This window comes from Lolium perenne, chromosome 7 (genome assembly GCF_019359855.2).
Source record: "Lolium perenne isolate Kyuss_39 chromosome 7, Kyuss_2.0, whole genome shotgun sequence".
In the NCBI taxonomy this organism is placed as follows: Eukaryota; Viridiplantae; Streptophyta; class Magnoliopsida; order Poales; family Poaceae; genus Lolium; species Lolium perenne.
Window position 1 is genome coordinate 254,297,502 of NC_067250.2, and position 24,886 is coordinate 254,322,387.

The 24,886-nt window shown below is 50.2% G+C and overlaps 1 protein-coding gene and 1 long non-coding RNA gene across 2 annotated transcripts; one reads left to right on the top strand and one right to left on the bottom strand.

The window, feature by feature from the left end:
• Nucleotides 1-2,826: 2,826 nt before the first annotated feature.
• Nucleotides 2,827-8,147, bottom strand: LOC127330569 (uncharacterized). Its single transcript, XR_011749265.1, has 3 exons — nucleotides 8,036-8,147; nucleotides 3,092-3,577; nucleotides 2,827-2,997 (listed from the first exon to the last, which is right to left on the bottom strand). It is a non-coding gene; the product is annotated as an uncharacterized lncRNA (long non-coding RNA).
• A 14,704-nt stretch (nucleotides 8,148-22,851) lies between these two features.
• On the top strand, nucleotides 22,852-24,323 carry LOC127313422 (F-box/kelch-repeat protein At1g80440). Its single transcript, XM_051343927.2, has one exon. The coding sequence runs from the start codon at nucleotides 22,976-22,978 to the stop codon at nucleotides 24,137-24,139; it is 1,164 nt and encodes a 387-aa protein (XP_051199887.1). The 5' UTR covers nucleotides 22,852-22,975; the 3' UTR covers nucleotides 24,140-24,323.
• The last annotated feature ends 563 nt before the right edge of the window (nucleotides 24,324-24,886 follow it).

Sequence of the window (24,886 nt, forward strand, 5' to 3'; positions counted from 1 at the left end):
AAATTGAGGTAATCCAGCAAAGGGACCGGACGGTTCTCCCCAAACAGGCATTGCACGAACTCTACAGGAACATAGTGGCAGTTGGGCATTCTTACCGGCGCCAAAGGTCCCGGCCTCACTTTCGTTCTTCGTCTGCGGAACGGACAACCCTTGCCCATGGCAATGGAGGTTAGCTGTAGGTGAGGAGTGGCCTGAAAGCTGTCATACTGCTCCTCTTATTCGCAAAAAAAAAAAAAAAAAAAAAAAAGATACTACTCCTCCACTACAGGAATCGGCGGGTACGCCGACGGCCGGCTGCCCTCGGCGTAGCCATGCCTTGCCCTCGGCGTAGGCTACGCCGACGGCAGCCCTCGGCGTACGTCGTCGGCGTCTGGGTCCCTCGGCACAGACGTGTCCACCGTCGGCGTAGGCATGGCCGTCGGCGTACACCACCTACGCCGAGGACCATGCTCACCGTCGGCGTACGCACCGTCGGCGTACGCTCGCCGGCGTGCCGTCGCCGTTAACGGCGCGATGCCATACGCCGAGGGCATCCCCCTCGGCATAGAGAGCCACTCGCAGGCGACGTGGCGCAGCCGTGGCGGGCCGTAGCCGTGAGCTACGCCGAGGGCAACCCCCTCGGCATATGCATGGCCCATGCAGGCCACGTGGAGCGACGAGGTGCGGCCAGGTGAGGTGGCCTATGCCGACGGCAATGCCCTCGGCATAGGCTCGACCATATGGTCATGCCAGGGCCCTATGCCGACGGCATTGCCCTCGGCGTATGCCCTACCATTTGGTTTTTTCGATTTAAATTGGGTTCCAATTCATCTAAATTCAGTTCAGCAGGTCCAATACAACCAAATTCACCATAATTCACATAAATAGCATGAAATCCACATAGTAGCATCCAAATACATCCAAAATCACCATAATTCACATAAATAGCATGAAATCCACATAGTAGCATACATGGTGCATGTAATAGCATACAAGAGGAGAGTGCCATGTCATCCAATACATAGTAGTAAGTAGCACATGATGGCAAGCAAGAAGCCTGGTGCCGACTAGCGGAGGAAGGACCCGGGCGGGGTGTGTCCGCCCACATCGTTGGCGAAACGAGCAGCCCGGGGTTGCGCTCCGGTAGAAGCTGCAGAAGAACCACCTGGAGAAGGACCGGTAGCACGCCCAGGAGAAGTCGACGGAGAGGCACCGGGAGTAGTCCCAGGAGTAGTCGACGGAGAGGCACCAGCAGAACGCCCACGAGACCCACCACCAACATGAACCGGTGAGACCACCCGCCCACCCGGCGATGCCGGTTCCGGACCATCCCGTTCCCTACGTGTTCCCTACATGTTAGCAACTTGCGAGGCAAAGGAAAGTGGTAACTACCGGTTTGGCAAAGAACTTACCTCCGGTGTGGATCCGTAGTAAGTCGCAGCGAAAGCTGCCTTCGATGGCATGATAGGCATGTCCCCCGCCACGGTAACTCGAGCCGGTGGTGGTGTACCAGTAGACATAGAGATCATCATTTCCTGCAAGATAGGTTACAAGTTAGGCTTTGCAGAAATAAAGCATCAAACTGAGACTTGTCATCTACTTGCGCGAGAAGAAAGATTCAGACTTACTGATATATACGTCATATAGGCCGTATTCTGCCTATTCCACTGGGCAGCGGCCTGCTGATACGCTTCATTGCAGGCTTTGAAGGCCGCCTCGAAGTCAGGCTACAATTTCAGAAACAATGAATCTCGTAAACACTTAGCCATGTAGGAAGGAAAACCGGAAAGAGGATGAAAATGAGGAAACTTACATCGTAGGCGGGTGGACGAGCAGGCCGTGGACGAGGCTGGGGGCTGTCGGCGGTGAGGGTATGCTTGAGGCGCGTGTAGCTCGTGGAGTGGGTAGGCTTGACCGCCTTATTCAGCCAAGGGAAACGGCCATGCGGACGCCCGTGCCCCGACAGGACCAACGACTCCTCGTCGACCGGAATGCTCAAGGGGTCATCCACCTCGGGGTGACGAGACTTGACCATGTCGCAGTAGTCCTCCTTGGCGGCCTTGGCATTGCCGTAGTACCGTGGCCGAGGCAATGCGGGATTGGGCTTCGCCGTCCGCATCATGTCATATATCCGGGCATCATGAAGCGCCACCCTGTGGTGCCTCGCCACCCGCATCGCGAAAAGAAAAGTTAAGCGTACCACAAATGAGACATGGCGGGAAATGAATGAAGGTCGTTCCATGTATATACATACCTTTTTCCCCTTGAAGCGGGTGTAGTCGCGGTTCCCCGCGCAGTGTGTGCCACCGGTGCCTCGGTTCTCCATGTTACGCCTCAACACGGCTGCAAACTCCTCGTCCTGCCTGAGCCACCTCGCCCTAATCAGCTCCTCCCATGCCTCCCTATGCTGCTCGGCCCACTCGGGACAAACCTGAAAACGCAATACTCAGCTCAAGATAATTCAATGAAAACTTAGCAGCAATGTAGAATCTCATTGACATTTTACTCACCGACATGTACTCCTCAATGGTCATTGCCCATTCCTCCGTAGGCTCGTTACCAACATAGTACTCCTTCTTGACCCTCTTACCCTTGTTAGCCCAGAAGGCACTAGCGCCGGTGAACTTTTGGTTGTACCACCGTCGCGGTGTCAACCTCTCGCAAGCGCCACGCAAAGTGAGACGCGCCTGCGTGTCATGCTCCGGGTCCACACGATAGAAGCACTTCAATCATGCATAAATCAGTTGTGAAAGTCATGAGTTAGAACATTAGGGTCATCAACTATGAACGGTGCTCGAGAAATATATGCCTTACCCAGAACTTGGTGGTCACAAATTTCGGCTGTCGCGAAGCCTACGGCAGGGGCATCCTCATAGTCCGCCCAAGTAGTGGCTAGCTTCGTCGGGCCACCGGGGACCGTGCTAAGGGGAGTGTATCTGCCGGGCCAGAACTTCTTAATCAGAGCCCCAAGCAAGCTGTTAGGCATGCGGGGGGGGCTTGGCATCCCATGTCCAGTTGCTGCAAATAAATCACACATTAGTACACATTCCAAATTGTTTATTATGCCCAAGATGAAAATACATGTTCGAAATTTCTGAAGTAGTACACTTACTCATCGCTCGAAGGAATGATAAGGGCCTTGTCATCATGGGTCTTCGGCTCCTTCCTCGCATCGGGGACTCTAGCTTCTCCACGAAGCTTCAAGGGCTTCGGCGCACCTTCACCCTCCATGACCTCCAACTCAGCCCTAGAGTCCGACTCGTGTGTAGACTCCGTCTCCATCTCCACCTCCCCACTAGACGGACCCTCAAGGTACAACTCAGGAGCCACGTCGCCAGAAGCGGAGGGTGGCTCGTCAAAGTCCATGTGTACCCCGCCGCCACCTCGTCCTCCACCTCGTCCTCCTCGTCCTCGTCCTCGACCTCCACCTCGTCCTCCTCGTCCTCGTCCTCCATCGGTACCATCGGCGTAACGAGGATTTTGCACCGGGGCTCGATCACTCCGTCTAGTGGGTCTAGGAATATTCCTCTTCACCTGCGCCAGCGTCTTAAGCAAGCTCTCGGAGTCTGCCTTGCCGCTGCTCATATTGTTCAGTCACCTGCATTGAGAAGAATAAAACAGTTAAGCACAAAGACATATTATATGAAGATACTAAGAATAAAAGGCACAATGCAATTAAGAAGCATGTTGACATAATAAAATGAAGATACTAAGAATAAAAGGCGCAATGCAATTAAGAAGCATGTTGACATAATAAAATGAAGATACTAAGAATAAAAGGCACAATGCAATTAAGAAGCATGTTGACAAATAAATACTAAGAATAAAAGACCCTCACCAGCCATCATCGCTCTCACGCTCACTCTCATACTCCATCTCTTTCTCTTTCTCTTTCTCTGGCCCACTATCACTATCACTATCTTGTGAGTACAAAGTTGAAGGGTCGACGGGTGGAGGCTCATCATAATTGTCATTCGCCTCAAGTAACTTCTCGAGCATAGATATGTCCTTTAGATCCACCACTGACTCACCACGAGTTTCTGCATCGTTCCCGAGGTCCTCTTGAACAAACGGTTCTAAAATATATTCCCCGAAGTCCTGTTCCTCTTGATAGAAAATCCCCTCGTATGTCACGGGGTCAATGTTGTTGTAATCATCCTCAGAGGGAATCGGTAGGTTACCATGTGGCGATACCTGGAAGACGACTTCCCAACCCTTGAGTTCCGCTTTCTGGCATGGGTAGGGCAAATAATAAACTTGCTTGGCTTGGTGAGCCACAATAAAGACATCGGCTCCGCTATAGGTGGTTGAAGGCTTAACTTCAACTAACCCAATGGACTTATCACTTCTCTGTCCACCTATTGGGTCGAACCAATGACACTTGAACACGACGATATTGAGTTGCACGTTCGTACGATTGAATGTCAACTCGTATACACTTTGTAACCTTCCGTAGTAATCAAAGTTGTTGGCTCCTTTGGTGAAGACCCGTATTTATCGTTTTGGGATTCGCCCGGCCCTTCTGGTGCGTCTCTGTGTGGAAGCGAAACCCATTCACATCATACTTCTCATACTTGGTCACCTCACGGCTACAACCTTGGGAAACACATTTCAACTCATCTATCATATCAACGTTTCTCTCACGGCCCTACAAGAACATTTCAAATTTGTTGTGTGCATTAGTTACGTGTAATAAGAGGGACAAGTCACATGTTGCAATGTAAGAGGAAAGGTTAGAAATTACTTTTTCCATGAACCATGTCACAAAGTTTTTATTAATTCCGGGAGCACCGTCTTTCGCAGAGTGTCCATCTCCGAGGTTTCGGGCAATTCATCATACGGCCACATTTCATCCGTGAATTCGCCGAAAGGAGAAAATAAGCATTAGACCGAGACGAGGTTACTAGCCGCAAAGTAATTTGTTCACCATTTTACCTTACGAATGGGATCACTTCCTCCATGTTCATAAGCACATATAGCATTATACAATCCTTCTCTTCGTTCTCCAATTTATATTTTGTTCCTTTACCAGCCTTGCCACCGGGGAATTGGAATAGTTTTAGCTTGGGGTCATTCTCGAGCACGTCGACATTGTAACGAGTGACCGGGTTATGCTGAGTGGGAACATCATCGGGATAGTACGTTGTCGCGGCATCTGCCATCTCCCGAAGGCATATTGCCTCAGCTATGCATGCTTCAATCTTGGCCTTGTTTCCAGGTCTCTTTCGAATATACTTAAACTCTCTCTCAATACGTAATCGCCAACGAAACCGCACCGGACCACCCAAGAGTGCCTCGTTGGCGAGGTGCACAATGAGATGTGCCATCGGAGTAAAGAAGCCCGGCGGAAATATCATCTCCAAATTGCATAGCAACTCCGGCACCGTATGTTGTAGCTTTGCAATAACCTCGGGACATATCCGCTAGCACGTAGCGTGCGGAAGAAATGGCTCAACCGCGCAAGCACTCGCGTACTTTCTCGGGATATACCCTCGAAGCATCACCGGCATGAGCCGCTGAATCCATATATGATAGTCGTGACTCTTGAGCCCGGTGACTTTTCCCGTCGAAAGATTAACTCCCTTACTCATATTCGAGCAATAACCATCCGGGAACATCACGACGTATTTGAGCCACCCGAATGCCTCCTTCTTTTGGATGGAATCAAGGCAGAAGTTGGCATGCGGCTTGAACCAATTCTTTTGACGGCCAATAGGACGCTTCATGTGTAATTTTTCCCTATCACAGAGGATCTCAATATCGACTCTAGCCTTGACATTATCCTTTGACTTCCCGGGAATGTTCAGGCATGTGTGAAAGACGGACTCCGCGACATTCTATACACTGTGCATCACATCGATGTTATGGGGAAGTTCGAGGTCCTTGTAATACTCGAGCTTCGTTAAAGCCGCCTCGTGAGTCCAGTTGTGCGTTACACCATATCCCTCAAATTGATGGCCAGTTGGCGTCGCTGCCGGCACGAGAGCACGTAGCTCGGCTTCAACAAGTGTACCATCAAACTTCGGCACATCTTTTTTTTCATGCACAACTTTGCCCTTCTTGAAGTTCTTTTTGTCTTCTCTAAACGGATGCCTCCTTTTGAGGAACTGTCGATTCGTGTCAAACGCAACATACTTGCGACCCTTCTGTAGCCAAAGGAACTCAAGCCGATGCCTGCACACTGGGCATGGCCACTTACCAGCTGTACACCATCCACATGTTAGGGCGTACCCGGGCAAGTCATGCATGGTATACTGCAACCAAACTCTCATGCAGAAGTTTGTCTTCGATGCTCGGTCGTACGTCAATGTCCCGTGGTGCCAAGAGTGGTTCAAATCTTCCACAATCGGCTGCATGTAGACACTCAAATTCTTCCCCGGGTAATGAGGGCCTGGAATGATCAGCGACAGAAACATGGTCTTCCTCGTCATTAGGACTCCGGGAGGGAGATTGAGCGGAATAACAAACACGGGCCAGCAACTGTAATTGGAATTGGACATACCATATGGATTGAAGCCATCTGTTGCTATCGCAATTCTGACATTCCGAGCCTCGGCTGCCTTAAGGCGGTGTTTTGTATCGAAGTTCTTCCATGCCGTACCATCGGATGGATGTCCCATCTTCAACTTCTTGTTTTCGTCCACGAATCTCTTCCCATACTTGTGCCACGTCATCTGTTTGGCTGTCTCCTCGTGCATGTAAAGCCGCTGGATCCTTTTTATGAATGGGAGATATCGAAGAATCGACTTTGCGGTGCTTGACTCGCCTCACCGACCATCCTTTCCCGTTACCTCTTCATACCTAGACTGCTTCTGAGATGGGACAAGACTTGTCCTCCGCATACTGTCTCCAAAATAGAACGCAGCCTTTCGGACAACAGTCTATCCTTTGATAATCCATGTTGAGGTCCTTCATCATTCTCCTCGTCGCGTGCAGGCTTTGAGGCAGACAATGATCTTTGGGCAACATGTTACCAGTTGTTTTCAGACTTGCTTCAAAGCCCTCATGGGTGGTGTTGTACCGGGTCTTGTCGGCTAGACATTGGGAGATGGCATCGAGCTGAGAAATCGCGGCGCCCTCGTACAGAGGCCTCTTAGCCGCGGCAATCATATCATAGAAGGCCTTCGCGGTTGGCTCTGGTTCCTCCGGTTACGCGGCGCTCCGGTTCTGGCGGCGCCTCCGGTTACGCGGCGAATCCGGACATCGGCATGGACGAGATCATCTAGAAAGTCTCTAATTCCATCGTACGCATTGCCATTGAGCCGCTGCCGCATCACCTCACCTCTCGTCACGTTCGCGCTCATCAAAGTCGATTTCCGTGACGTACCCATGCATATACCCATATTGCGAAGGTGTCTATACATTTCATCCTTCCCACGACGTTGACGCTTCACGCAGCGAACACAGGGCAAAGTGCCCGAACCAGCCCCTTTGTACCACGCGCTAACTCATTCACTAGAAAATGGGTCTTCCTTGTCCACTCATCTGTTTTCTCGCCGCACTAACACGCTCATTGTACATCCATCCATTATCAGCCATCCTCTGCTTTATTGGGAGCCAAACCACAGACATAGCATTTATATCAAATAGGAAATTAAATGCATCATATTTTTATTTATTTTACCGGGCGAAACGCATGCATCAACCTACATCTCTACTAGGTGGGCTCCTAGCAGCCGCCGGATCCGTGGTTGGCTACGTTCTCCATGCTCTACCCCGGTCCAAGTCAGAATTTCGGCAGCACCTCCCCGCTGCTCTCCCGATACACGTCTCGGCAAAAAGTCGAGAGGATGTGCATCCGGAGAACAACGGGGAGGCGCCGCCGAAATCCTGACTCGGACCGGAGTAGAACATGGAAAACGTAGACAACTACGCATCCGCCGACTGTCCCGTAAATGCCGCAAGCGTTACGGTTCAAAATATGCGGACCACTAATGCATATTTATCCGCGTAACGCTCGCGGACGGGAAGTGACACCTAGGTTACGCAACTGGACTTGGAAAATGAATCTAGTGACATAAGAAAATGCGGAGAAGAAGTTGGAAATTTAGCTCACCCTCGGATGAAGAGGAAGTAGTCCAACAACCGAGTGTCGATGTCGGCGAACGTCGAGAAGCGCGTCAAAGATCCGGGATCGTCACGCCGGGGTGCTCATGACGAGGCGGTCACGACATGGCCTATTACAAATTCACATTATTAGAACAAATTCACATTTGCATTTCTATTTCCATTATTAAACAAATTCATTTCTTTTTGTATTACACATTTCCATTTCATTTCTATTTCTTTCCAATTTTCAAATCAATTTCAATTTCTATTTCTATTTCTTTCAATTTCAATTTCAATTTCAATTATTATTTCTTTCTTTCTATTTCAAATCAATTACACATTTCAATTACTATTTTCTTACACATTTCAATTTCAACAACTAAAACCAATACACAAATAAAAAAAAAGAAATCTTACCGTGGGCGGGGGCGCGAGGAGGAGGCCGGCCAGGGAGCTCGGTGGGCGGGGGCGCGAGGAGGAGGCCGTCCAGGGGACGGCGGGCGGGGGCGTGAGGAGGAGGAGAGCGGCTGCTGGCGGCGGCGCGTGGTGGAGGGGAGCTCGGACGCGGGGGCGGCGGCAGCGGCGTGAGTTGGCGGAGGAGCCGGGGAGGGCGGCGGGGGGGGGTAAGGCGCAGGCGGCGTCGCGGTGAGGAGCTGGCGGCGGCAGCGGCTCGGGAGGCGCAGGCGACGGCGGGCGGGCTGCTCGGGAGGCGCAGACGGCGGCGGGCAGGCGGGAGGCGGCGGGCAGGCGGGAGGCTCGGGGGAGGGCGTGTGGTTAGGGTTAGGTGCTGGTCTGGCTCGACCAGCACATAACTGACCCGGCCGACCGTGTCGTCCCTATGCCGAGGGCCAGGCATATGCCGAGGGCAGCCCTCGGCATAGCCCCTTTTTTTATTTTTCAATTTTTTTTGTATTTAAATTTTATTAATGTCAATTATATTTATTAAATTATATATTTCCATGCAAATTTGTGTTGTGTTAGGTCATCGGAACATGTAGTACCAATAATTACCCTATCTTACCTCAATATTCCCTCTGGTAGAAGAAACCCTAATCTGGGAGCCCCGCAGATCTACCCCATTGACTGCATCCCATCGGGGGTCCCCCGGTGGGCATATGCCTCCATTTGAGCTTGGTTAGGTCATAGGTACATTTGGAAACAAGGATCATCACATATGATCCCAAGTTTCTCTCCGGTTCAACTCCGAGGGAGTTCCCCCTATACATGCGAATGCTGCCTAAGTGTAGGAACCCTGTCCGAGAAGCCGGACACACCTGGGGGGGTAGCCTTGGATATAGAACCATCTCAAATCACTTTTGTGCATTCCATGTGGACACACACAAGTTTTGGGGCCATTCCCTACATCTGATGCTCGATTTCCGACGAAACCCTAGTTCTGTTGACCGCGCGGTCTACCCCTTTGACTGCATCCCATCGGGGGTCCCCCGGTGGGCATATGCCTCCATTTGAGCTTGTTTAGGTCATAGGTACATGTGGAAACAAGGATCATCACATATGATCTCAAGTTTCTCTCCGGTTCAACTCCGAGGGAGTTCCCCCCTATACATGCAGAATCTGCCTAAGTGTAGGAACCCCCTGTCCGAGAAGCCGACACACTGGGGGTAGCCTTGGATATAGAACCATCTCAAATCACTTTTGTGCATTCCATGTGGACACACACAAGTTTTGGGGCCATTCCCTAGATCCGATGCTAGATTTCCGACGAAACCCTAGTTCTGTTGACCGCGCGGTCTACCCTTTGATCGCATCCCATCGGGGTCCCCGGTGGGCATATGCCTCCATTTGAGCTTGGTTAGGTCATAGGTACATTTGGAAACAAGGATCATCACATATGATCTCAAGTTTCTCTCCGGTTCAACTCCGAGGGAGTTCCCCCTATACATGCGAGAATCTGCGAAGTGTAGTAACCCCCGTCCGAGAAGCCGACACACTGGGGGTAGCCTTGGATATAAAACCATCTCAAATCACTTTTGTGCATTCCATGTGGACACACACAAGTTTTGGGGCCATTCCCTACATCTCGATGCTCGATTTCCGACGAAACCCTAGTTACGTTGACCGCGCGGTCTACCCTTTGATCGCATCCCATCGGGGTCCCCGGTGGGCATATGCCTCCATTTGAGCTTGGTTAGGTCATAGGTACATTTGGAAACAAGGATCATCACATATGATCTCAAGTTTCTCTCCGGTTCAACTCCGAGGGAGTTCCCCCCTATACATGCAGAATCTGCCTAAGTGTAGTAACCCCCTGTCCGAGAAGCCGGACACACCTGGGGGGGTAGCCTTGGATATAGAACCATCTCAAATCACTTTTGTGCATTCCATGTGGACACACACAAGTTTTGGGGCCATTCCCTACATCTGATGCTCGATTTCCGACGAAACCCTAGTTCTGTTGACCGCGCGGTCTACCCCTTTGACTGCATCCCATCGGGGGTCCCCCGGTGGGCATATGCCTCCATTTGAGCTTGGTTAGGTCATAGTTACATGTTGAAACAAGGATCATCACATATGATCTCAAGTTTCTCTCCGGTTCAACTCCGAGGGAGTTCCCCCCTATACATGCAGAATCTGCCTAAGTGTAGGAACCCCCTGTCCGAGAAGCCGGACACACCTGGGGGTAGCCTTGGATATAGAACCATCTCAAATCACTTTTGTGCATTCCATGTGGACACACACAAGTTTTGGGACCATTCCCTAGATCCGATGCTCGACTTCCGACGAAACCCTAGTTCTGTTGACCGCGCGGTATACCCCTTTGACTGCATCCCATCTGGGGTCCCCCGGTGGGCATATGCCTCCATTTGAGCTTGGTTAGGTCATAGGTACATTTGGAAACAAGGATCATCACATGTGATCTCAAGTTTCTCTCCGGTTCAACTCCGAGGGAGTTCCCCCCTATACATGCAGAATCTGCCTAAGTGTAGTAACCCCCTGTCCGAGAAGCCGGACACACCTGGGGGGGTAGCCTTGGATATAAAACCATCTCAAATCACTTTTGTGCATTCCATGTGGACACACACAAGTTTTGGGGCCATTCCCTACATCTGATGCTCGATTTCCGACGAAACCCTAGTTCTGTTGACCGCGCGGTCTACCCCTTTGACTGCATCCCATCGGGGGTCCCCCGGTGGGCATATGCCTCCATTTGAGCTTGGTTAGGTCATAGGTACATTTGGAAACAAGGATCATCACATATGATCCCAAGTTTCTCTCCGGTTCAACTCCGAGGGAGTTCCCCCCTATACATGCAGAATCTGCCTAAGTGTAGGAACCCCCTGTCCGAGCAGCACGACACACTGGGGTAGCCTTGGATATAGAACCATCTCAAATCACTTTTGTGCATTCCATGTGGACACACACAAGTTTTGGGGCCATTCCCTACATCCGATGCTCGATTTCCGACGAAACCCTAGTTACGTTGGACCGCGCGGTCTACCCCCTTGACCGCATCCCATCGGGGGTCCCCCGGTGGGCATATGCCTCCATTTGAGCTTGGTTAGGTCATAGGTACATGTGGAAACAAGGATCATCACATATGATCTCAAGTTTCTCTCCGGTTCAACTCCGAGGGAGTTCCCCCCTATACATGCAGAATCTGCCTAAGTGTAGGAACCCCCGTCCGAGAAGCCGACACACACTGGGGGTAGCCTTGGATATAGAACCATCTCAAATCACTTTTGTGCATTCCATGTGGACACACACAAGTTTTGGGGCCATTCCCTAGATCCGATGCTAGATTTCCGACGAAACCCTAGTTCTGTTGACCGCGCGGTCTACCCCTTTGACTGCATCCCATCGGGGGTCCCCCGGTGGGCATATGCCTCCATTTGAGCTTGGTTAGGTCATAGGTACATTTGGAAACAAGGATCATCACATATGATCTCAAGTTTCTCTCCGGTTCAACTCCGAGGGAGTTCCCCCCTATACATGCAGAATCTGCCTAAGTGTAGTAACCCCCGTCCGAGAAGTCGGACACACCAGGGGGTAGCCTTGGATATAAAACCATCTCAAATCACTTTTGTGCATTCCATGTGGACACACACAAGTTTTGGGGCCATTCCCTACATCCGATGCTCGATTTCCGACGAAACCCTAGTTCTCGTTGACCGCGCGGTCTACCCCTTTGATCGCATCCCATCGGGGTCCCCGGTGGGCATATGCCTCCATTTGAGCTTGGTTAGGTCATAGGTACATTTGGAAACAAGGATCATCACATATGATCTCAAGTTTCTCTCCGGTTCAACTCCGAGGAGTTCCCCCTATACATGCGAGACCGCCTAAGTGTCGTAACCCCCTGTCCGAGAAGCCGGACACACCTGGGGGGGTAGCCTTGGATATAGAACCATCTCAAATCACTTTTGTGCATTCCATGTGGACACACACAAGTTTTGGGGCCATTCCCTACATCTGATGCTCGATTTCCGACGAAACCCTAGTTCTGTTGACCGCGCGGTCTACCCCTTTGACTGCATCCCATCGGGGGTCCCCCGGTGGGCATATGCCTCCATTTGAGCTTGGTTAGGTCATAGGTACATGTGGAAACAAGGATCATCACATATGATCTCAAGTTTCTCTCCGGTTCAACTCCGAGGGAGTTCCCCCCTATACATGCGAGACCGCCTAAGTGTAGGAACCCCCTGTCCGAGAAGCCGGACACACCTGGGGGGGGGTAGCCTTGGATATAGAACCATCTCAAATCACTTTTGTGCATTCCATGTGGACACACACAAGTTTTGGGACCATTCCCTAGATCCGATGCTCGATTTCCGACGAAACCCTAGTTCTGTTGACCGCGCGGTATACCCCTTTGACTGCATCCCATCGGGGGTCCCCCGGTGGGCATATGCCTCCATTTAAGCTTGGTTAGGTCATAGGTACATTTGGAAACAAGGATCATCACATATGATCTCAAGTTTCTCTCCGGTTCAACTCCGAGGGAGTTCCCCCCTATACATGCAGAATCTGCCTAAGTGTAGTAACCCCCTGTCCGAGAAGCCGGACACACCTGGGGGTAGCCTTGGATATAAAAACAAATCAAATAAAGTTTTTGCAATCCATGTTGACACACACAAGTTTTGGGGCCATTCCCTACATCTCGATGCTCGATTTCCGACGAAACCCTAGTTCTCGTTGACCGCGCGGTCTACCCCTTTGATCGCATCCCATCGGGGTCCGGTGGGCATATGACTCCATTTTAGCTTTGTTATGTCATAGGTACATTTTGAAACAATGATCATCACATATGATCCCAAGTTTCTCTCCGGTTCAACTCCGAGGGAGTTCCCCCTATACATGCGAGACCGCCTAAGTGTAGGAACCCCCTGTCCGAGAAGCCGGACACACCTGGGGGTAGCCTTGGATATAGAACCATCTCAAATCACTTTTGTGCATTCCATGTGGACACACACAAGTTTTGGGGCCATTCCCTACATCTGATGCTCGATTTCCGACGAAACCCTAGTTCTATTGACCGCGCGGTCTACCCCTTTGACTGCATCCCATCGGGGGTCCCCCGGTGGGCATATGCCTCCATTTGAGCTTGGTTAGGTCATAGGTACATGTGGAAACAAGGATCATCACATATGATCTCAAGTTTCTCTCTGGTTCAACTCCGAGGGAGTTCCCCCCTATACATGCAGAATCTGCCTAAGTGTAGGAACCCCCTGTCCGAGAAGCCGGACACACAGGGGGTAGCCTTGGATATAGAACCATCTCAAATCACTTTTGTGCATTCCATGTGGACACACACAAGTTTTGGGACCATTCCCTAGATCCGATGCTCGATTTCCGACGAAACCCTAGTTCTGTTGACCGCGCGGTATACCCCTTTGACTGCATCCCATCTGGGGTCCCCCGGTGGGCATATGCCTCCATTTGAGCTTGGTTAGGTCATAGGTACATTTGGAAACAAGGATCATCACATATGATCTCAAGTTTCTCTCCGGTTCAACTCCGAGGGAGTTCCCCCCTATACATGCAGTCCGCCTAAGTGTAGTAACCCCCGTCCGAGAAGCCGACACACTGGGGGTAGCCTTGGATATAAAACCATCTCAAATCACTTTTGTGCATTCCATGTGGACACACACAAGTTTTGGGGCCATTCCCTACATCCGATGCTCGATTTCCGACGAAACCCTAGTTCCGTTGACCGCGCGGTCTACCCCTTTGATCGCATCCCATCGGGGTCCCCGGTGGGCATATGCCTCCATTTGAGCTTGGTTAGGTCATAGGTACATTTGGAAACAAGGATCATCACATATGATCCCAAGTTTCTCTCCGGTTCAACTCCGAGGGAGTTCCCCCTATACATGCAGAATCCGCCTAAGTGTAGGAACCCCCGTCCGAGAAGCCGGACACACACGGGGGTAGCCTTGGATATAGAACCATCTCAAATCACTTTTGTGCATTCCATGTGGACACACACAAGTTTTGGGGCCATTCCCTACATCCGATGCTCGATTTCCGACGAAACCCTAGTTCTGCTTGACCGCGCGGTCTACCCCTTTGATCGCATCCCATCGGGGTCCCTCGGTGGGCATATGCCTCCATTTGAGCTTGGTTAGGTCATAGGTACATGTGGAAACAAGGATCATCACATATGATCTCAAGTTTCTCTCCGGTTCAACTCCGAGGGAGTTCCCCCTATACATGCAGACCGCCTAAGTGTAGGAACCCCCGTCCGAGAAGCCGACACACCTGGGGGTAGCCTTGGATATAGAACCATCTCAAATCACTTTTGTGCATTCCATGTGGACACACACAAGTTTTGGGGCCATTCCCTAGATCCGATGCTAGATTTCCGACGAAACCCTAGTTATGTTTACCGCGCGGTATACCCCTTTGATCGCATCCCATCGGGGGGTCCCCGGTGGGCATATGCCTCCATTTGAGCTTGGTTAGGTCATAGGTACATTTGGAAACAAGGATCATCACATATGATCTCAAGTTTCTCTCCGGTTCAACTCCGAGGGAGTTCCCCCTATACATGCGAGAATCTGCCTAAGTGTAGTAACCCCCGTCCGAGAAGCCGACACACCTGTGGGGTAGCCTTGGATATATAACCATCTCAAATCACTTTTGTGCATTCCATGTGGACACACACAAGTTTTGGGGCCATTCCCTACATCCGATGCTCGATTTCGATGAAACCCTAGTTCTGTTGACCGCGCGGTCTACCCCTTTGATCGCATCCCATCTGGGGTCCTCGTGGGCATATGCCTCCATTTGAGCTTGGTTAGGTCATAGGTACATTTGGAAACAAGGATCATCACATATGATCTCAAGTTTCTCTCCGGTTCAACTCCGAGGGAGTTCCCCCCTATACATGCAGAATCTGCCTAAGTGTCGTAACCCCCTGTCCGAGAAGCCGGACACACCTGGGGGGGTAGCCTTGGATATAGAACCATCTCAAAAAACAATTTTGGATTCAAAGTGGACACACACAAGATTTGGGGCCAAACACTACATGCGATGCTAGATTTCCGACGAAACCCTAGTTCTGTTGACCGCGCGGTCTACCCATTTGACAGAGTCGCTTGGGGGTTGCGACGGTGGTCATATGCCTCCATTTGAGCTTGGTTAGGTCATAGGTACATGTGGAAACAAGGATCATCACATATGATCTCAAGTTTCTCTCCGGTTCAACTCCGAGTGAGTTCCCCCTATACATGCAGACCGCCTAAGTGTAGGAACCCCCGTCCGAGAAGCCGACACACCGTGGGGTAGCCTTGGATATAGAACCATCTCAAATCACTTTTGTGCATTCCATGTGGACACACACAAGTTTTGGGACCATTCCCTAGATCCGATGCTCGATTTCCGACGAAACCCTAGTTCTGTTGACCGCGCGGTATACCCCTTTGACTGCATCCCATCGGGGGTCCCCCGGTGGGCATATGCCTCCATTTAAGCTTGGTTAGGTCATAGGTACATTTGGAAACAAGGATCATCACATATGATCTCAAGTTTCTCTCCGGTTCAACTCCGAGGGAGTTCCCCCCTATACATGCAGAATCTGCCTAAGTGTAGTAACCCCTCGTCCGAGAAGCCGACACACCCGGGGGTAGCCTTGGATATAAAACCATCTCAAATCACTTTTGTGCATTCCATGTGGACACACACAAGTTTTGGGGCCATTCCCTACATCTCGATGCTCGATTTCCGACGAAACCCTAGTTCTCGTTGACCGCGCGGTCTACCCTTTGATCGCATCCCATCGGGGTCCCCGGTGGGCATATGCCTCCATTTGAGCTTGGTTAGGTCATAGGTACATTTGGAAACAAGGATCATCACATATGATCCCAAGTTTCTCTCCGGTTCAACTCCGAGGGAGTTCCCCCCTATACATGCAGAATCTGCCTAAGTGTAGGAACCCCCTGTCCGAGAAGCCGGACACACCTGGGGGTAGCCTTGGATATAGAACCATCTCAAATCACTTTTGTGCATTCCATGTGGACACACACAAGTTTTGGGGCCATTCCCTACATCTGATGCTCGATTTCCGACGAAACCCTAGTTCTATTGACCGCGCGGTCTACCCTTTGATCGCATCCCATCGGGGTCCCCGGTGGGCATATGCCTCCATTTGAGCTTGGTTAGGTCATAGGTACATGTGGAAACAAGGATCATCACATATGATCTCAAGTTTCTCTCTGGTTCAACTCCGAGGAGTTCCCCCTATACATGCAGACCCGCCTAAGTGTAGGAACCCCCGTCCGAGAAGCCGACACACTGGGGGTAGACTTGGATATAGAACCATCTCAAATCACTTTTGTGCATGCCATGTGGACACACACAAGTTTTGGGGCCATTCCCTACATCTGATGCTCGATTTCCGACGAAACCCTAGATCTGTTGAACGCGCGGTCTACCACTTTGACTGCATCCAATCTCGGGTCCCCCGGTGGGCATATGCCTCCATTTCAGCTTGGTTCGGTCATAGCTACATGTGGAGACAAGGATCATCACATATGATCTCAAGTTTCTCTCCGGTTCAACTCCGAGGGAGTTCCCCCCTATACATGCAGACCGCCTAAGTGTAGGAACCCCCTGTCCGAGAAGCCGACACACCTTGGGGGTATCCTTGGATATAAAACCATCTCAAATCACTTTTGTGCATGCCATGTGGGCACACACAAGTTTTCCAGCGATTCCGACGCTCCGGTGGTCTCAGAATTGGAAAACCCTAGGGCGGGGACCCCACACATCTACCCCTATAGCTTTCTCCGTGCGAGGGTTTACCAAAGGACTTTTTTATTTATTTTGCTTTGTTTAGGACATATGTACATGGAAACCATAGGTTGGGCATACTTTACCATAAAATAGGCTCCGTTCGAGCCATGGCGGGGTTTCCACATACGGATCCTGGATTTTACCAACCGGTAGCCCATTATGCGGAAATCGTCAACGCCGGGTACATCCAAGGTTAGCCAAACCTTACATCACACTTGTACATGTATGTTAGGGGCGAGAAGCAAGTTTTCCAACAATTTCGACGCTCCGGTGATCTGTTTCTTGGGAAACCCTAGGGTTAGGGTTAGGGCTAGAGTTAGGGTTACGGTTAGGGTTAGAGTTAGGGTTAGAGTTAGGGTTACAGTTAGGGTTAGGGTTAGGGTTCGGGAAACCGTAGGGCGGGGACCCCGCGGATCTACCCATATGTACATCGATAGCAAATGTTGGGCCTAGTGGCTCCGGTTGACCCGTCTGCGAAGAGCGTCACCCATGGGACCTACATATGCCATCTACGAATTCTTAAAAAATAGAACCATTTTTTACATAATTCATACTAGTAAATAAATAATAGAAACATATTATAAAGTAATATGAGAGAGGAAAAAAATAAAAAATAAAAAAATACTATATGCCGAGGGTGGCCGTCGGCATAGGGTGCCCATGCCCTATGCCGAGGGTGGCCGTCGGCGTCTCGACCGACGCCGTGAGCGGCGACGACGGCGCTGGTCGGGGCCGCAGGCGATGCCGGTGCTACGCCGAGGGCCAAGGTGACGCCGACGGCTGCCCTCGGCGTAGCCTCCTCTACGCCGACGGTATTTGTACGCCGACGGTCGGGTTCGTGAGCTGCCCCGGCGAGGCCGTACGCCGACGACCCCGATAAAAAGCCGTCGGCGTACAGTTTGGCCGTCGGCGTCTTCTCCCATTCCTGTAGTGCTCTTGGAAAGGCCGGGGGCGTCTTCAACTTGAGTGATTCCCAAACGCCGTCCGCGCTAACATTGGTGCGTGGAAATGCGGGAAACTCTATGAACGTGGCGCGAAAGATTGAATCAGCAACGAAAAGGGGTCAGTAGCGCGCGGAAGAAGAACACATACGGTCGGGCTCAAAAGAGAACGACGCTGATGCATACACTGACCGCGGTGAGTCGCAGCGCCACATATTGCAGACGTATATTTAAACAACAAACGAGTCTACAGGAATCTGCCGGTTAGTTTGCGTTGAGCAGCTGGGTGAGGTTTTCACTTTTTTCTATCCAATCCGACGCAAACGATCAGCGTTTGTTTATCTTGCGCCGCTAGAGATTCCCTAAGCCGGAAGATTGTTTCTGATTGAAACCCAGCAAACTCGACTAAATTGACTGCATCTGGACAATTATTCAATATACAGCTCCTACACCGAGCAGCTTCCGACGCGCGGCTCGTGCCTGCCACTCTCGTGACGGCGACCGACGTACGCCGGCGGTGCAACGGTCGGACCTGCAAACTGTGCAGCGGCCGACACCTATGACTTCTCTAAACTCCAAGACGGACACCTCACAGGGTCACATCCAGTGTGTTAACTCCACGCGGAGCCACATCCGCATCGCGCGCGCCCGCGCGTGGGCGCTGCCGTGGGCGGCTCGTGCAGTGCTCCCATTGACGGGTTCCGAGCAAGCTCCCTCTTCTACAATCAGCTGCCGGCTGGCACGATGGAATGATAGAATACTGTAGAACTTATTCCCTCCGTCCACAAATAAATGTACATCTAGGTTTTTGGATAAGTCAAACTTGTTTAATTTTGACCAACTTATTATCAAAAATTATACGCGTATGTGATATTAGATTACTATATTATGAAACTACGTTTCAAGGTGGATCTAGTGATACTAATCTAGTGTCATAAATGCTGCTACTTTTTCCTAAAAAAGTGGTCAAATGTAATAAAGTTTGACTTATCAAAAAATCTAGATGTACACTTATTTGTGGACGGAGGTAGTAGAAGGCGGCGGAAACTGCTGCAGATAGTAAAGAAGAACCGTGAGCTGCGGATTACTTGGACGGCAGATCTATCCGTTCGGAAGAGGACAAGCCGACAAGGCGATCATTTCTTTTATGTGAAGACAAGGCAATCATACACTGGCAGTGCGCGTATTTCGGCGAGAATCGTTCCGCGAAACTCCATACACTTAAATTTAAGCCTGCATATTTTCTGAAATATATGTAGAAAAAATCTACATATTTTGTTGTTTTATATATGCCACAAATACGCATAATTAAGTTGATCTAATACGCACGTTAGTGCATCTATTAACTATGTGTAAATATATTTTTTAAAATTTTCTAAAGTATAAAATACGAATTAAAAAATATGTTGATTTTTTTCCACGGGCTCCACCTCCTCACGACTTTCTATTGGCTGCAATATTGAGTTCACCAGCCATTAAGTCTACCAAATTTCTACTAGGATGGTTAATCTTGGCATTGCCCATTGGTTGACTGGCGTATCGGCCGTGAGATCCACCCCCACCAGAGCTCATTTTTGGCAGTGGCTTCGAGGAAAGGAGTTGCCAGTCGAAATTGGCAAAGAATGTGTTTCTTCTGTAAAATCCTACTCTATTTTTGCTTTTTTTGGCTAGAACCAAGGTTTTCTTCCAGTGTTCCCGGGATGGAAGCATGGTGAAAGCTTTGAATTTTAAGCTGGTCCAATGTTTAACAAATCAGCAGGAGATATCACTTGTTTCACACTACTCCAAACCATTACGGTGTCTGCTTAGAGTATATTTGCAAGCATGACACATCATACTGCTTCAGGTAGTCCTAAACCTTACCACCCGCCTGGTTGTGTCTCCATATATTACGACCTAATATAGCAACACACGATCATGTGGTTATCGACCTAACGAGAGATGCAATTTAGCTAGGCATCTGGTATGCAAGTATCAAACAAGAATTGATACACCTCGAGGAAATTCAGCTACTCCCTCCAATCATTTTTAATTGATTTAAACTTAGCATAAATTTATACTAAATTCGGATCAAATAAAAGAGATTGGGGGAGTAATTTATGGACGTCGGCCACTGAGATCCCATCATTTCAATCGGGCCACCGCTGGCCGCTACCGACACGAACGAGTGCTTGTTGTATAAACAGACGTGGGTCTATAAACAACACTGGGTGGAATTTTAGACCTACAGGCCAGATTTCTGAGGCTAGATGTTTTCTTCCTCATGCCTCTCAATCTTAGGTAATAGGTATACACTCGAACATATCCATTATCACCGCAAATGTTTCATACTCAGAGATAAGTTGAGCCAGCTAGTTGTGAGTCCATCCTCTGCGCACACTTACATGCTCTTTATATGACCTTCCCAAGTGAGATACGAAAATTTAATTTGGCACCTATTTCTGATTTTGTGTATCTTTTTGACACACATTTATTGTTTCCGTTTAGTGTTTTGCTACATTTGATTTCTATGTTGCTGCAACCTCTGTCAAACAGATTGCGCTTAAATAGCTAGGGACGGAGAGTGGACTTGGTGTTGTGTAATGGCTATTGCCCTAAAGCTAGAACGGAAAATATTTCGTCCAAGATATAAAGCAACCATTAGCACATAGTAGTAATCAAGCAGCGTTCCACTATTACACACACTTTTACAAAACGGTTATAGTGATTGGTTGATATAACAAGTGACAAACCTCGAGGAGATCCATTTTATCCTTTCTCTCATGCCGCTGCCATACCACATGCCGATCGTTAGGGGTGTGCAAGCAGCATGGGATGCGGCATGGATGTTTCCCTTTATCTTACTTTTTCCGTGGACGGCCACCTCCCTCGGCTTGCGACGTTGGGTGACGACATCGACCATTGGCGGAGACGCGGTGATGCGGCCTTTCAGCGACGATCCGTGGTGCCCCCATGACTACCGCGGCTAGATCTAGACCCGTCCAAGATCTTGGGCCTTAACGGGTTTGGTACCACGGTTATAGGCGCCATGCTGCGACACGGACTGACACTGTGGTGATGCCGCCTTCATTGGTCTTGGTGGTCTTGGCACAGTCCTCCGGCCTCATGTCATTGTCGGGATTCAGCCATATCGATCCATGGTTGTGGCCACGGCCGTTGTGTCGACTTGCCCTACTGGGAACTGGCTGGTGGTGTGGGGGCAGCTGGCTTGGCTAGATTAAAGAAGGTGGTTCTAGGATCTCTATCATGCCAGGACGAAAAACTTCTTGTTGCCGGCCTTCATTGATCTGGTGTGTTGAGTTTCGGAAGGCTCTGTCGCCAAACTCCAATGGATGACATGCCTGAGATTGCCAGATCAGATGGTATTCGGTTATGCGTAATCATTTTCTGACCGTTTGGTTTCAGAGAGGGCGATGTGAAGCTATGTAGTTTGTTTCCAGCGTGGGACATGTGCAGTCATGGAAAATGTCATGGAAGCCGAGATCTGAGGACTGATAATGGTTGTTCAAGTCCTGGTGGTGGCGATTCGTGACTTGGAGCAGCGGCATCGACAAGTGGGGCGGCACATGATAAATTCAGTCTAAACTTTTAGGGTGAAAACCCAATGTCTGACCTTAATTGGTTATGCCTAGCGATGACATTAATTGGTTGTGCCTACCGATGGCATTCAGCCATTATTTTGTAAGCACATATGTTCTGTTGGGTGAAAATCTACGATGTATGATCCAGGCGATGTACTGTTTTATTCTTGGAGACGTTGCTTTGGGAGAAGATAGATTTTCTGTGATGCCTTGGTGGTGTTTGACCCGCTGCTACAAGAAATAGATCACTGTAGCGGGACTTTATTTTCTATAATTATTTTTTTAGCTGTGTGCATCTGTATTGCCATTATGACAATATTTTCTTGCAGAGGTTAGATGTAATTGGTATCTTTGCGATATTAGTATATTTTTTTCGTCGAAAGAAAACAGTTGCACCGTGGTATACTTTAGAAAACTGGCACGTAGGTCTAAAATTGCAAAGGAAAAATAACTTAAGGGTTCCTTTGATTCATAGGGTTTGTATAAGATTTGTGTTGGATTTTATTCCTATACAAAATTCTCTACATAAGTTGTTTGATTGATAGAAACATATTCTATAGAATTTTTGTACTAGAGTAAATTATATTGGAAAAAACATGAGATACTTCATGAAAAATTTATTTGCTACAATCAAACACACTTCATCTTTTTATAGGATTCAAGTAGCCATAATATCCTAAATTCTACATATTTATGTTTTATAGTTTTTCTATCCTTTGAATCATAGAACCCCTAAGTGAGAGGTACAAAGATCTACTGGCTACTGGCTAGGATAGCAAGTGATAGATAAACTACATCCAGGAAATCCATCTTATCCCTTCGCTTCTGCCGCCGCCATACCACATGCCCATCGCTTCTATACCAGGACACTCTTGTCCCTATCAAAATCTCGATACCGCTAAAAAATCTGGAAGAATCCACTCGCGCAAGTAGGCAACGATAAGCACCAAATCAACTGGACAATAACACTCGCCGAAGAAAAAAGATCACAAATCGATCGTTTCCCCTGTTTCCTCAACCTCCGACACCCCGTATAAATATGGCGCGCCACTCTCCGCACAGAGCAAGTACACAACACTGAGCTCTCACACAAACCAAGCAAGCTCTCACTCGTTTCTTGCTCAGATCACACTCCACTGTCGATCCAAGTCAGATATTGTTTCTTCAGCAATGAGCAGCTGCTTCGCGGCAACGTCAATGGGCGACCTGATCCCCGGGTTGCCGGAGGAGGTGGCGAGGGAGTGCCTCATCCGGGTGGGCTTCGACCAGCTGCCGACGGTGCGGCGCATCTCGCGGCAGTGGAAGGAGGAGGTCGAGTCGCCGGACTACAGCCGCCTGCGCCGCGCGGAGGGGCTGGCGCGCCCCGTGATCGCCATGGTCCAGGCGCAGCCCGAGCATGTCGTCGAGACGGGACCGGCGCAGAAGCACTCGTCCGCGTCGTCGGCTGTCAACGGCGGCCCGGCGAACAACTACAGGATGGTGCTGCTCGACCCGGTGGAAGGGCGGTGGGCCTCGCTCCCGGTGCTGCCCGGCCCGACCGGCAGCCTTCCTCTGTTCTGCCAGGTCGCCGCCGTGGACGGCGGGCAGGGGAGGAAGCGGCTGGTGGTCGTCGGCGGGTGGGACCCGGAGTCGTGGGCGCCGACGGACTCGGTGTACGTGTACGACTTCTTGACTGGCGCGTGGCGGCGCGGCGCGCCCATGCCCGGCCCGCGCCGGTCGTTCTTCGCCACCGCGGCCGTCGGCGGGACCGTGTACGTGGCCGGCGGGCACGACGAGGAGAAGAACGCGCTGCGCTCGGCGCTGGCGTACGACCCGGACTCCGACGCGTGGACCGCGCTCCCGGACATGGGGGAGGAGCGCGACGAGCCGCGCGGGCTCTGCATCGGCGGCAAGTTCCTGGTCATCGGCGGGTACCCGACGCCGGAGCAGGGTCGTTTCGCTGGCTCCGCCGAGGCGTTCGACCCGGCGACGGGGGCCTGGTCCCCTGTCGGGGAGGCTCTGCTCGAGGACGGCGCGTGCCCGAGGACGTGCTGCGTGGCGCCGGGAGCCGAGCGCGTGTACATGATCCGCGACGGGAACCTGGTGGCGCGCGACGGCGGAGCGTTTGCAGCATGGCGCACGGTGGCGTCCGTGCCGGAGGACGCCCGCACCGCGTCCACCGTCTCCGCCATTCCCGACGGCCGCGTCGTGGTCATCGGCTCCGGCTGCCACGGAGGGGAACAGACCGTGTACATGCTGTGCGACGTGGCCGGCAAGCCCGCGTCCTGGGCGCGCGCGCCGGCGCCGCCGGAGTTCTCCGGGCACGTGCAGGCCGCCTGCTTCCTGGAGATCTGATTACCGAGCTATGTACAGAGCGATGTATAGTGTATATAGAGGTGTATTTCGCATCGATGCGCATGCGCGTCTGCGAGCGCCGCATTCTCCTCCGGCTTGCATGTCTCAAAGCTTCCATAGCGACCATGTAAAGTTGTAAGGAAACAATAATTAAACGAGTCCAGAAACATAATGTTCAGCTTAATCATAATGTGCTGATCCCCGATGAGAATACGAAGTGGCTGGAAAGTGGATGGACCATGTACTAGTAGAAGCTTTCCTTGGAAAAAGGCAAGCTGCTTTGCTCTCTCCTGGGAAAGAAACAATTCAGAGAGCCAAGTGTTTGGAAGCTTCTGCAACGGCTTATTCTGAAATTGGAAGGACAACTCTGCCTATTCATGGTCTGGATAGGCTGCTCCGTATAGGCTGCATCTATTTGGGTAGTTTTCCTGTTTGTCTGGCTGGCGTTGGCTGCTCCCTTCGTCCTCTAAATCAAATTATTTTGAAATGTATTAAATCAAATTATATAGAAAAAGTTGCAGCATTTATGTCACTAAATTAGTATACATTTATGTCACTAAATTAGTATCGCTAGATTCATTTTAACATGTAGTTCAATACTATAGTAATTTAATATCAATATGTTGCTATTTTTGTAAAATTTTAGTTATATTTAAAAATATTTAACTTTTTTTTTTTAAAAAAAATACACTTATTCGTGAACGGAGTGAGGAGGGAGTATGCCCAAAGTCTTCTCCATTATGTGGT